Source organism: Sylvia atricapilla, chromosome 5 (assembly GCF_009819655.1).
Source record: "Sylvia atricapilla isolate bSylAtr1 chromosome 5, bSylAtr1.pri, whole genome shotgun sequence".
NCBI lineage: Eukaryota > Metazoa > Chordata > Aves > Passeriformes > Sylviidae > Sylvia > Sylvia atricapilla.
In genome coordinates this window covers 9,733,720-9,746,295 of record NC_089144.1, presented here as the reverse complement: position 1 = coordinate 9,746,295, position 12,576 = coordinate 9,733,720, and the positions used below count along the sequence as shown (strand labels likewise).

Genomic DNA, 12,576 nt, shown 5'->3' with positions numbered 1-12,576 from the left:
CTGAGCATAACTGATATTGCCTTTTTTTTTTTTTTTTCTTTACACAAAAACGTTAAAATAATTGTGCAATAATGCACTAGGACAATGATTTAGCTCTACCACTTGACCAAATATATTGTTATGATACGAAAATGATACCTTCTCTATATATGAGTGATAGCCAGTAATTGTTTTGCAATTCTTCTTTGGTATCACTTCATTGCGCAAAACTAAAGCAAGATACATTTTTGGTATTAATAGCTAAAGGGCATTCACTAACTTACACATTTCCTCATGAGTACAGAACCTTCCAGTGCTGAAAAGGTCAACAGTTGTTCTAACATGGAATACTACTGAACAAATAACTTATGCCTAATAGTTATACAAACCCAAAAGAATCTCAAAAGACATTCTTATTCCATGGCATAAGCAGTTAATTTTTCCCTATTTAAGCTGCTATTCTATCATTAATGCTGAATCTTGAAAATTAATATATACACATTATATATAAAAATACATAAACATATAAAATATATATATATATATACTATTATATATATCAGTTATATGTAATCTATTCTATATGTATTTAAAAAATACTTGTCTTTGTGCTGCTTCCAGAGGTCTTCCATCTTTGTAAATACAAGAGGAAGCACAGTGAAATAACATGCTTTTAATCTGGAAAATCCAGATTTTTCCAGGGATGCAATTCTACCAACAGTTGGAGATCAACAGTGTCCCATGTGCAGGACTGTCTTCTGTCAAGGGAAACCTGAACGTTAGAAAAGTGAAAAAAAACCCCATTGCAAAACCCAACCTAAATAAGTCATTATTAAAAAAAAAAAAAAAAATCTAGATGGCAATCAACAATAAGGGAGATGAGAAAATAAACTTTAAGGGTAAGATGCTAACTGGAAAATTAATTTTTTGGATGTCAGTCCTTGCTGCAGAAAAGCAATAATAGCCTTAGAACAGTTCTCTACAGATATAAAAAATGAGAATAAAGTACTTGAGTCAAAAGAAAGAAAAGACTATGTTACTATCTGAGTCAGAACTGTACTATCTAGAAATTCTAACAGAATTTTTGTCATTTATTCAGCATATCACTCTTAAATAGTAATAAAAACCTTTATTACTAGACCTTGTGTATGGGTCAGGAGTCAAGATTTACATAAAAGCATGCTACAGCATGATCCAGACCAGCAAGCTGTAATTTCAGTATCAGGTAGAAAGCAGAACACATTTACAAATCTAGCATAACAAGGGCACATCAATACAACTCCCAAACTCAAACAGTTATTATCCATTGCTTATTTTTCCTTGATAGTATAGAAGTTTCTAGATTTTCAACAGTATTGTAACAAAGTTCTTTGCAACTGACTACTGAGGAAACTCAGATACAGCAAAGTAAGAAACAATTTTAGATATAGATTCAAACTGCTAGAACAGATACAAATCACAAAATATTGAGAAGAGCTAGGTTAGAACTGGGCATGACACTCCTTGGAGTAGGTAAATGAAAGGTACAGAGGAGCTATCTAACTGGAGCTGTGCAGATGCACCATGTAAAATAACGCTGAACAACAATCCCAGGGCAGGATATTCAAAACCACCCAACATTAATTTTCTAAAACAACTTGAGCTATAAAGACACTATCTGGCACTAAAAAAAGGGTATGAGTTAGGATCTCAAGTCTCTTGCTAATATGAAAACAGATGACATTTTTACACCCAGAAGCAGTAAAATTCCAAGTAGTCACTAAATGAGCAGCAAGATCCAGACTAGGAAACAAGATGTGCAGTACAAAGAAAGAAAGTGTTGCTGAAGCATTCAGGATGAAAAAAAGAATAATTCAGACAACAAGGGAAGTGAGCAGACACAGTCTCACAACTGTGCAAATAAAGATCTTCATGAGGATTCACGATATCTGTATGTTAAAATAGTCTGCAGTAGGTTTATGTAAAGTTAAACTCTAAAACCCATTGAGAGAATTCTAAAGCTCCAAAATCAAGGACTCTGATAGAAAAACAAAAGAACTGGCTACTCCATTTGGCTCTGCTAGACCTTTTGAGCCTAATGAGTCTTCTTAAACAAACTAAGTTTATTTAAAACTCTGCAGCTCAAGAAAATGATTCAGGGTGATGTCATAATCTCAAGAGCAGAGCTTTGACCTTCAGATCTAGAAATTACCTACCACCATATGTGAATGCAGTAATGGTCAATGTTGGGACACTACCTCCTCTGTGTAGAAAGTAAGACAGTAGACATAAGATGGAAGAGGACCAAGAAACACACTACAACTTGCAAATTACTGGACTTCCTCTCAGCAAAAGAGAAAAATGTATTCTCACATATAGCTATGTGAATTTAATACTCCTGAATTTAATTCAGAAGTACTACAGGGGTGTATGTTACGGCAACTGCTGTTATCTCTACCCCTGTGCACCCAGTGTCTCCCTATAGGAACATGTCTCTACACCCTTGTGCTACACTCTGATTCAATCTCCTGCCTGTCTGTATTTCTTTTTCCCCCACATCAGACCCAGCAGCCTCAACCCTTCACAGTCTATTCTCTGTTACCATCTGGATCTCCCTCTCCCCTTGCGTTGCTATTCTCAATGCTAACAGCCTTCATCATCAGTCTCCTGGTTTAGGACTCCTGCTGTTCCCTGATACTTCTAACCTTCTCAATCATTACCTTTTCACCCCACTTTTCATTACCCTAAAGGCCAAAATATCAGTCAAATTCTTCCTCCCATCTGTACTGATATAGAAACAGGTATAAGAACAGCACATTTTCTGTTTATGCTGAGTGCCTGCACATGGCTCTTTTTGCCCACTCTTCCCTATCTACCCTTTGAGGATGAAGTCATCTGTTCACACCATCTTAACTAGCATCTGCACAGCAATGGCTTATAAGCATGTCTATCCATCCACCTACTCCTGATTGCCTCCATATGGTACTGCTTCTTTTCCTGATTTTGTCTCCAGAAAACTTAAGCTTAATATATGTTCACAACTCAGCTCCTTATCACTCCTTTCAAACACTTCTTGCAGATAAAACTTCTGCCAATATCACCTCCTGTCATATAGGTAGTCTTTTGTGACCCCTTTGCCTGCATTTGAACCATATATTCATGGTCTACCCAAAATCCTGTTACAATCTTCCTCCGTGTGTATATATTTTTCTAACAGTACAGCTCATCCAATACCTCCATCTTTGTTCAAGCACACACTGAAGAATTAAAAAGGGAGATGGAGATTCATCTGTTTAAATTTAGACAGGCTTCCTTACTTATCCTTAGTCATACTGAAAGTGAAGCAAGTAAATCTCTTTAATATATTAGTATTTATGCTTTCATTTCAGGAATCCTCTTTATCACATCACCCTTAAGAGCTATGCTGGTATCACTGGTTTCAAGCTCTTGGGAGGCAGATGATACAGAAACAGCTCAAAGGGCTCAATCAGCTGCTACTCAGCATAGCCAGCTGGTACCTACTGATCTCTGTTCAAAGTTTCTGCAATCTTTATTTACATGGTTTCTGAATGCAAAGGAGTATGGAACAGGAAGCATGCTAGATGGATATGAAGCCATTATAAACAATAAATAAAGCATGCTGTTACCTAAAGATAAATAATATATTTGATGTCTGGCTGAAAAAAAAAGTAAAAAAAAAAAAGAAATAAAGACATCTGAGGTACACAACTGCATTCTGTATTTGCATTAACAGCCTAAAACCAGAAGACCCCATCAAAATTTGATGCAAACTACCATCTTAACACAGTTACTTATGTAAGAACTCTATTTTAACGTTTAGTACTTTGTCACACTTTACGAAAAAACCTTAAAAATATTTTAAATCACGGTGAAAAAGAGCCCCACGCTCATTTGCGATTATAAACTATCTATAGGGAATTTTATACTCCGATATTTTTAAACTATTTGTTTCAGCAAACCAATAATGAAAAATATTATTTTAGGGTTTATACTGATATTATTCCCGAGGTTTATTTAGCACCAGTACTAATTAAAACAGGTATTGCACTCCACTTCTCATTATGTGGTTGTGAGCATTGCTTATACTGATAGATTCAGAAATAAGTTACGAAACAAAAAGTGAAAACAAAGACATCCCTTGCAAAGTGAAGGTCAAGAACATCATGCAAGAAAGACATCCATACAAAAAACCTGCCAAGTCTCTAGCAAAATTCGTGTGGAACATACAAGTTTTTTTAGAAGTTTATATTTCAACAAAATTATTAACCTCCACAACTATACATACATTGTACAAAGTGATGGATCCTAAAAACCTTTTTTTTCTGATCATGAATCAACTGAATTATAAGGTCTGAATAATTATCAGGGTTTGAAAAATCTCAGTGCATCCCAGCATAAATTTTCCTAATATACATGTGGGTAGCAAGTTGTCCTGAATATAACTTATTGCTACAAAACCTAGATGACCACTTGCATGTAAACATGTACGGTGAAATTCAGCATGGCTTAAAGAGGCAGTATTATTTCAGAATGTTAAGACAAGAAAAATCAACCAACCAAAGCAAACAAACAAACAAGAAAAAATCAAACAAAAAACTCAAACACCTAAAAGGCTCAGAAATGGAAAGTAGGCAAATTCAAATATAGATTGTTGGAAGCTTTTAAAGTAATAACGGTTTAATCCCCCCTTTTTTTTTTCTCAGTGCCATGTGGTTTCCAGTGTACACAAAGTAAAGAGTGAAAAGGTAAAAATAAAACAGGCATACCCTTAATATATTCCAGAATTCATAAATCATTTGTAAATTTAGTCCTTTTATAAAAGAATCCTTATATAAATTGGGGGAGGGAGGGCATCAATCCCATATATGAAGCACAGTTTAAGCCCAACATCACTGACCAATCAAAATTAGTGAATGCACTGCATCTCTCTGCAGTGAGGAGAAGCGACAAGGTAGGCTGTCATTCTGCAAAAGCTGCCCATCGCAAGCTTTCCTCTCAGAAGCACTGCTCTTCTTTTTTAGAAAGCTTGAATCTCAGTGTTGTCTCTGGAGACAAGAAGCCTTCAGTATGTTAAATTACTTTCATTATGTATTTTCAGATGCTTATTGATTCGACCGTAGCAAGAGTGGGAGACTGCAGCAGCCTGTAAACCAGAACTAAAGCAATTGTATACATTAGCACTATGCTGAAACAATGGCACAGTACAGGCACAAATTTTCATTAAGGTCATTTTTTGAAGATATGCTTATTACCCTCTTTCCCTTCTACTCTGCTAACAAGTGAACAAAATGAATCCCTCCAACCTGGAACTGCTTCACCTGCATCGAGAATTTACCAAATCTTTAGCGGAGGTAAGACCTGTTCCTTATTATGATATGCAGCATAAGCAACATTAAACCAAATTAAAAATTGGAGAAAAAAAGGCAAGAGATCAGATTCAGCTTATATTAAGCAGTAATATATTGCTATGTTTAAGACCAGGAAATATTTAAATGCTATTTCCCTTTCCCCATTAAAAATGTAATGATAGAAAAATGTTATTCTGTATTAAAGTCTTATAGAATATTAAGAACCTGTTTTGTTCGTACAACATGAAAACAGAACAGTTTAAGCTCATACAGTATTGGGGAAAACAACCACATAAAGCAAGCAGGAATATGCTTCTCGTCCCTCAGCAGTAATTCCAAATATTGGCAGTTAAATATGTTTCAGATTTATTCAGTTGTTCTTTGAAGGATCAGGTAGTCTGTAATTAGTGTATACTTATTCCTTTATGAAGGTTGGCTAATATGACTAATTTCTGATTGCTCAGGAAATCCCCCTTTTTTGTTGTTTTTTTTTTAAAAGAACTTATTTCTTTAATTTTCCTGTACATTCAAGCCACTTATTAAAAGCATGGATTTGCTAAACATTTATTTCAAGAAAGGAAAGTGTAACAGTGTGCAAATTAAACACAAGCATTCTTTCTAAAAGGCTCATTAATTCAGTTTCTCATTAAAAGACGAGAGAGTTGTATGTATAAACTACCTGCTCACCAGAGCTGTAAAACTACATTTTCTAGCTTTAGTCACAGACACTCTGCATCCAACAGTTATTGCTTCTAGCCAGGATTTTTTGTAACCTGCACTATCTGGAGAACAGGAAACTTGTCCAAAAAACCTAAATTCACGTAAGCTGACAAGAAGAATATGATTTTACTGGCAAACAGAGAGCAGGCTAACTGATTTTTCTATGTAATCTATAAGGTCCAATTTTAGAGATCCTTTATTCATTAATTAAGTGATATTAGAAAATACATTCTTGTATTACTTTATTTTTGAAATTATAAGCCCTACTTTTAACCTTTTTTTTCCTCCCCTTCACAAGGGCATGCAGCAACTAATTCAGTTTTACAACTGACAATATGAAGAATGCAGTTGACCGGGTATCTTTGTAGCTGTATGACCTACAAGCAGCAGGATGCATCCCTAAAATGTATTCTTAAGGCATAAAGGAATTAAAAACAAAACATGGAACACACTTGCATTACCATTTACGTGCATGACACTTCAACAATATACATGGAAGACTAACACATCTGCTCAGATTTTCATTAAAAGAAGAGTGCAATGATTGATTCTTAAAATGGTGAGCATTTCTTAAAGAGGGATTTATAATTTAAAACCAGAATTGTGGAAACTACTGATGCATGAAGAGACAATGAAACATGAAATCCCAAAAGGAGAATATGCATACTTCACCAGCAAGCTGAATAAAGGTTTAACCAAGCTTTTTCTATACTACTCATTAAATAACTTACTTGTCATAATGACTAATGGATATTTTTCTCTCTCAATTTTATGATGTTATGTATTCTCCTTAAATCAAAATAAACCAAATTAGGTAACCCATGGTTACTCTCAAAGCACACGAACTGGATTTTATGATGTATAGCAACTTCTTTCACTAAGCCATCACTCAAAAGTAATGAGCAGGAATATTACAGAAAGAAATACGCAACCATAAACTAAGGATGTCTACACACACTCTGAAAACAGAGATCAGAAATTATTTTTCTTTAAACCTGGAAAATATAAACAGGCTTCTACAAAATGCAACAGGGGAAGGAAATTAACATCACTTAAAAGAAGGTTTATTTGTTATTGCTGGCTTGAAACTCAGAACAGACACAGAGAATATGCCCTGGTCTGTAGAAGTATCTGAGGCAATTAAGAAGTCCCCATGTTTAATCAGAACTTTTTGCTGCTGAACTGCAGGAACAAAAAAAAGGAAAACAAAAATCCTGCAAGAAATGAAATAAGAGCTCAGCTGCCACTTGATTTCCAGGTTACAGTGCGTGTCAAAAATCTCTCAGTGACACCATGTATCAGTTTCTGCCAAGCTGCTGCCACGCTGTGCCAGGCCCCTGAGGCACAGAGAACAGGTAGGTGCCCCGGCTCTGTGGCGCTGGGTGAACGAGCTCCTGTCCTCACGGTTCTGCCTCCCTGCGCCCAAAACCGAGGCGAGGCATCCAGGAGGTGATGGTTAATCTATTCATGACAGCCCAGCACAGCTGAGGTTTTCTGTTTTCACAAAATCTCGGCTGCTAGAATGTTAGGGTGAGACTGTCATTTGTTTTAGCAGATCTGGTTTTGATTTCTTCCTGGCTTTTGCTAATAGAAAAGGACTTCATTTATCCAGCAATGCATTTGGAATGGTTTCTTGAAATCCATTCACAGCCAGGACAGCATGCAAGAGCAGATCATATTCATGAGGGTTAATGTAAGAAGATAGAGGTTGCCTAAATTAGAAATGAAACAAAGCTTTTGAAATATTTCTTGTTTCATTTCACACCTGAGAGTAATACATTCTAATTTACATATTTTTTATTTAAGACGCACATGTGAAATAACTGTTGAAGAATACCAAGAATTTTCATCATACAATTTGCAATTAATAGTATTGTTCAATTGAGGCTTTTCAGAACTGCAGATGAAATCCATTTGCATACTGTATCCCAAGTGTGCTTAATTCATACTTTCATTTTAAAAGAGCTCAATTTTGTTCACCTTAGTGCTATCCATTTTAATGTATTCAGAATAGAACAAAGGTCGACATTCAAATTTATTTTCATGCCAAAGAAGTCCCCTCTTAAATTTAAAGCTACCTAGGAAAAAAACCCCTCCAGTATCGTAACAAGAAATTGAATAACCTCTCTTTTATTTATTCAATCAATTACAAACTCAAGAGCTGGCTGACAATATAAATAATACAAACATTATGCATTACATGCAGATGCTGTATTTAAAACTTACCCGCATGTGTAAAACTAAAGCAGATGAGACAAAAAATAAAAAATCTGCTAGATAAAATAAATACTTTTTTGATCCTTACTTATTCCTAAGAGAAACATTCTATGTATGTACATCTGTTGGGTTTAATTGCAGTTTGTAAAGAAAAAACAAACCAAAACCAAAACAAAAACAAAACCTGAAAGAGTTAATTTTCTTTTTAAGTATTATTTGCTAAAATTACTTCCTTAAATATATTCTGGAATAAAATTAAATACTCTTCCATTCCACATATGCACATATTTCTCGAAGAAATTGAATATTCAAATCAGAAAAAGGAAATGCAGTATTTTATAATAAACTCAATTTCCCAAACCCACGTAAGTTTTGCATTTGAAATTATATATACTTTTATAAAATTGTTGTAGTGGCAAGCATCATACACATAGATGCAGAAAAGATTAAAATGAACAAAAGGTTTAAAATGCAAGAATGTAAAAATCTATAAAAATCTAGTGAATTACAGAACATCACATTTCAGTCCACAACACTACTGTAAACCTCATAAGAAAGATGTGGATAAATTGGCATCACTAATTCAAATATCCTTTTTAAAATATATACGCAACAGTGCTCCATGTTCCTACCACTTCTTTTTTCACAAGAGCTTTTTAAAATGAACTTGATCACTAATTTGTTAATACTTAACAACATTCTTCTAAAATGACCCTCAAAGCAATACAAAGGCTATGCACAAAGTATGGTTTATTCAACAAATGAGCCCTTTGTGAAAAACCACATCACTATAAACAAAGGCTTGCCTCCCTAAGTGGAAGCTTTTCACTATTTCTTCTTTTTTCAAACAAATCCTGCTTTCTTTTAAAAAGCAAGGACCTTATTCTAGATCTTCAGGCTTTTGAGTCCATGCCAATTAAAGCTCTAAACTTACTGTAAATTAAGAGTTTGGTAAGAATATTGCTTTTCCTCCCTCCTCCTTCCCCAGCATTTATCTACAATAACTGTGAAAAAAAGAAATCAAATAGTTCCATATTTTATTTCACCTTTCAGGAGAAAAACCAGCTGCAACAAAAGAATGTGTTTGTCCTCCATTCTGGAAGTCAACATGCAGTCCGAATCTAACATTACTGTTCGAGATGCCATTGATGACATCGATACCAACATGTACCAACCACTGTCATATCCATTAAGCTTTCAAGTTTCTCTCACTGGATTTTTGATGTTAGAAATTGTTTTGGGACTTGGCAGCAACCTCACCGTGCTGGTACTTTACTGTATGAAATCCAACTTAATCAATTCTGTCAGTAACATAATTACAATGAACCTTCATGTACTTGATGTAATAATTTGTGTGGGATGTATTCCTCTAACTATAGTTATCCTTCTGCTTTCACTGGAGAGTAACACTGCTCTCATCTGCTGCTTCCATGAGGCTTGTGTCTCTTTTGCAAGCGTTTCAACTGCAATCAACGTCTTTGCTATCACCCTGGACCGATACGACATCTCCGTAAAACCTGCTAATCGAATCCTGACCATGGGAAGGGCTGTGATATTAATGACTTCAATATGGATCATCTCACTTTTTTCCTTCCTGATTCCTTTCATTGAAGTCAACTTTTTCAGTCTTCAAAGTGCAAGTACTTGGGAAAATAAGACACTTCTGTGTGTGAGTACAAACGAGTACCACACTGAACTAGGAATGTACTACCACATTCTCGTTCAGATTCCAATATTTTTCTTCACTGTTATAGTAATGCTAATTACATACACCAAAATACTCCAGGCCCTAAATATTCGGATTGGTACACGATTTACAACGGGACAGAAGAAGAAAAACAGAAAGAAAAAAACTATTTCTTTGACCACTCAGCACGAGACTACAGATGTGTCCCACAGCAGTGCAGGAAAAAATGTTGTCTTTGGTGTAAGGACTTCTGTGTCTGTAATAATTGCTCTACGCCGAGCTGTAAAACGGCACCGGGAGCGACGGGAACGGCAAAAGAGAGTCTTCAGAATGTCCCTTCTGATTATCTCAACATTCCTTCTCTGCTGGACACCCATCTCTGTTTTAAACACCACCATCTTATGTTTGGGCCCAAGTGACCTTTTGGTAAAGCTGAGATTATGTTTTCTAGTAATGGCATATGGAACAACTATATTTCACCCTCTACTTTACGCATTCACGAGGCAAAAGTTTCAGAAAGTTCTGAAAAGTAAGATGAAAAAGCGAGTTGTTTCAATAGTGGAAGCAGATCCCATGCCAAATAACGCTGTAATACACAACTCATGGATAGAGCCTAAAAGGAACAAAAAGATTACCTTTGAAGACAGCGAAGTAAGGCAGAAATGTTTAGTACCTCAGGTTGTCACTGACTAGATTTCAGTATTCACCAAAACACATCAAACGGAATATTTGAACAAATTGTAAAAAACATACTGCCAAATAAGAAAAACTTTTTTAACTATTGGCGAGACTGTATATTTTCAATATATATGTTAAATAGAGTAGGTCTTGTATATTCAATTTCTTCATTATGTAAGATATATGTTGCATGGCTGTTTGTTAGCGTAACACCATGTGTATATTTGTCAAAAATATTCAAGTCCTCTTTTTTTAGAAAATAAATAGCCTTAAAGAAGTGCAAACTTTTAAAAATATTTGTATGGCTCAGTTTCTCTGTAAATATAGAAGAATTTATAAGCAAAAATTGCACTTAGGAATACTTTTCTATAGCACAAATTCATCATTTTGTACAATATTATGTTTTTAAATTTAATTCATAAACAGTATTGATCAGAGGCACTCTGAATATTATGCAGCTACAGCCTGGATGCATTTTGACCTCTATTTAGATATCCCACTTATTTCAGTCTTCTCCAGCATGTGACTACTGTGCACAGAAAAAGCCATTTACATGATATCCCTCAGTGAATGGTTCAGAAACTTTCGATATGGGGAAAGAAAATTCATGCTGGTCCAAAAATTGACAGTACTCTTAAGAAAGGTAAAAAGTTTTGCATATACAATCTCAGATCCAAAATTTCTACATAGAAAATACACAACTTTGAATAATTACAAAGTACAGGGTGGAGGTAAAAGGCTAAATGAAGGAAAAAAGCAGGGATGAGCTGATGCTAAAAGACAACCAACCAACCTAGTCAATCCTGTGCAAAAGCTTAGATTTTTCACACTGATATCTAGTGTTACACAAGGACCTTTCATACAGAAATATTTCATTCATACCATCTATTTACATAGAAATGCCACAGCTAAAATAGAAGATGATTTTTCTTGCCCTTGATAACTTTATTACTTTCTAGTGTGTTCAGTTTTAGCCACGTAATTTCCTTGTCACAAAGCAATCACCAATGCTGCTAGCTACTGTATTCCTGCATTTCCTAGGCAGCCATGGCATACCTTTGTTCTACATTGTCTTCTTCAGTTTCATCCTAAACCTGCACTGAAGAATCAAGAAGCTTTATGAAGTTATCACCACAGCACTGTAAGCAAGAATTAAGATATTCATCCAAACATAAGTTTGTCAAGTTGTTTGCACTCTGCCATGGTCAAAAATTTCCTAATTTCAATGAAATGGTGGTGGGGAGGGGGAAACAAACCAAAAAGCTGCAAAATCGATGAGCATGATTTCACTGCTCTTGTTACATAAACTGATCAGTGTGTCACCAGCTACCACTATATTTAAAATGCTAATTCTCAATAACTATTATCTTATATAAAAAAGCAGATCATACCCTTGAATATGAGAGCTAGTTTGACTAAAGTATTACATAAAAAATTAGGCTTTCTAAAGCTCTTTTCTGAAGTTGCATATAAAAAAAGGTGCGGTTTTAAGGGAACAAAAAGCTCTTTTCCACTACATCGCTAAATTATCAATCATATGTGTATTGCCAAAACTGATTTTGTGCTTAAAAGAAAATACTTGTGAAGTACCTCAGTTTACTTGGGCTCATGCCTTAGCTTGCCAGAACAGAAGACTCAAAATACAATACTACAGCTCCATATTCCACAAGGAACAGCCACTAAAATCATGCAAATTTTACCTAGAAATGTTATTACCTGAGTGATAATAACTGATTATGCGAAATTAGAATGTAACATATATTCAAACACATTTTCACTGCCATTTTTGTGGAAACTCGTGCAAAAATACCTGCATTTAACTGTACCCATTTAAAGCACTTCTTTAATCTAAGTTATCTCTGATTTCCTACAAGAATTGAAATCCTACATCTTATTTAAGAGTTTGCAGAGAGGAAGTAAATGCAATAAGCTGCTTTATTTTTTTTT

General features: G+C 35.0%; 2 protein-coding genes across 6 annotated transcripts in view; one reads left to right on the top strand and one right to left on the bottom strand.

Moving 5' to 3' along the window:
- COG5 (component of oligomeric golgi complex 5) overlaps positions 1 to 12,576 on the bottom strand; it is a 174,900-nt gene that overhangs the window by 132,519 nt on the left and 29,805 nt on the right. The window lies entirely within an intron of this gene.
- GPR22 (G protein-coupled receptor 22) lies at positions 4,951 to 10,951 on the top strand. 5 transcript variants are annotated; one of them, XM_066318665.1, is made up of 3 exons: positions 4,951 to 5,330; positions 7,236 to 7,402; positions 9,318 to 10,951. In XM_066318665.1, the coding sequence occupies exon 3, from the start codon at positions 9,343 to 9,345 to the stop codon at positions 10,642 to 10,644; it is 1,302 nt and encodes a 433-aa protein (XP_066174762.1). In that variant the 5' UTR covers positions 4,951 to 5,330; positions 7,236 to 7,402; positions 9,318 to 9,342; the 3' UTR covers positions 10,645 to 10,951. The 5 variants fall into 5 exon arrangements, with proteins under 5 accessions (XP_066174762.1, XP_066174758.1, XP_066174763.1 ...); XM_066318661.1 differs by having other exon boundaries at positions 6,346 to 7,402; XM_066318666.1 differs by lacking the exon at positions 7,236 to 7,402.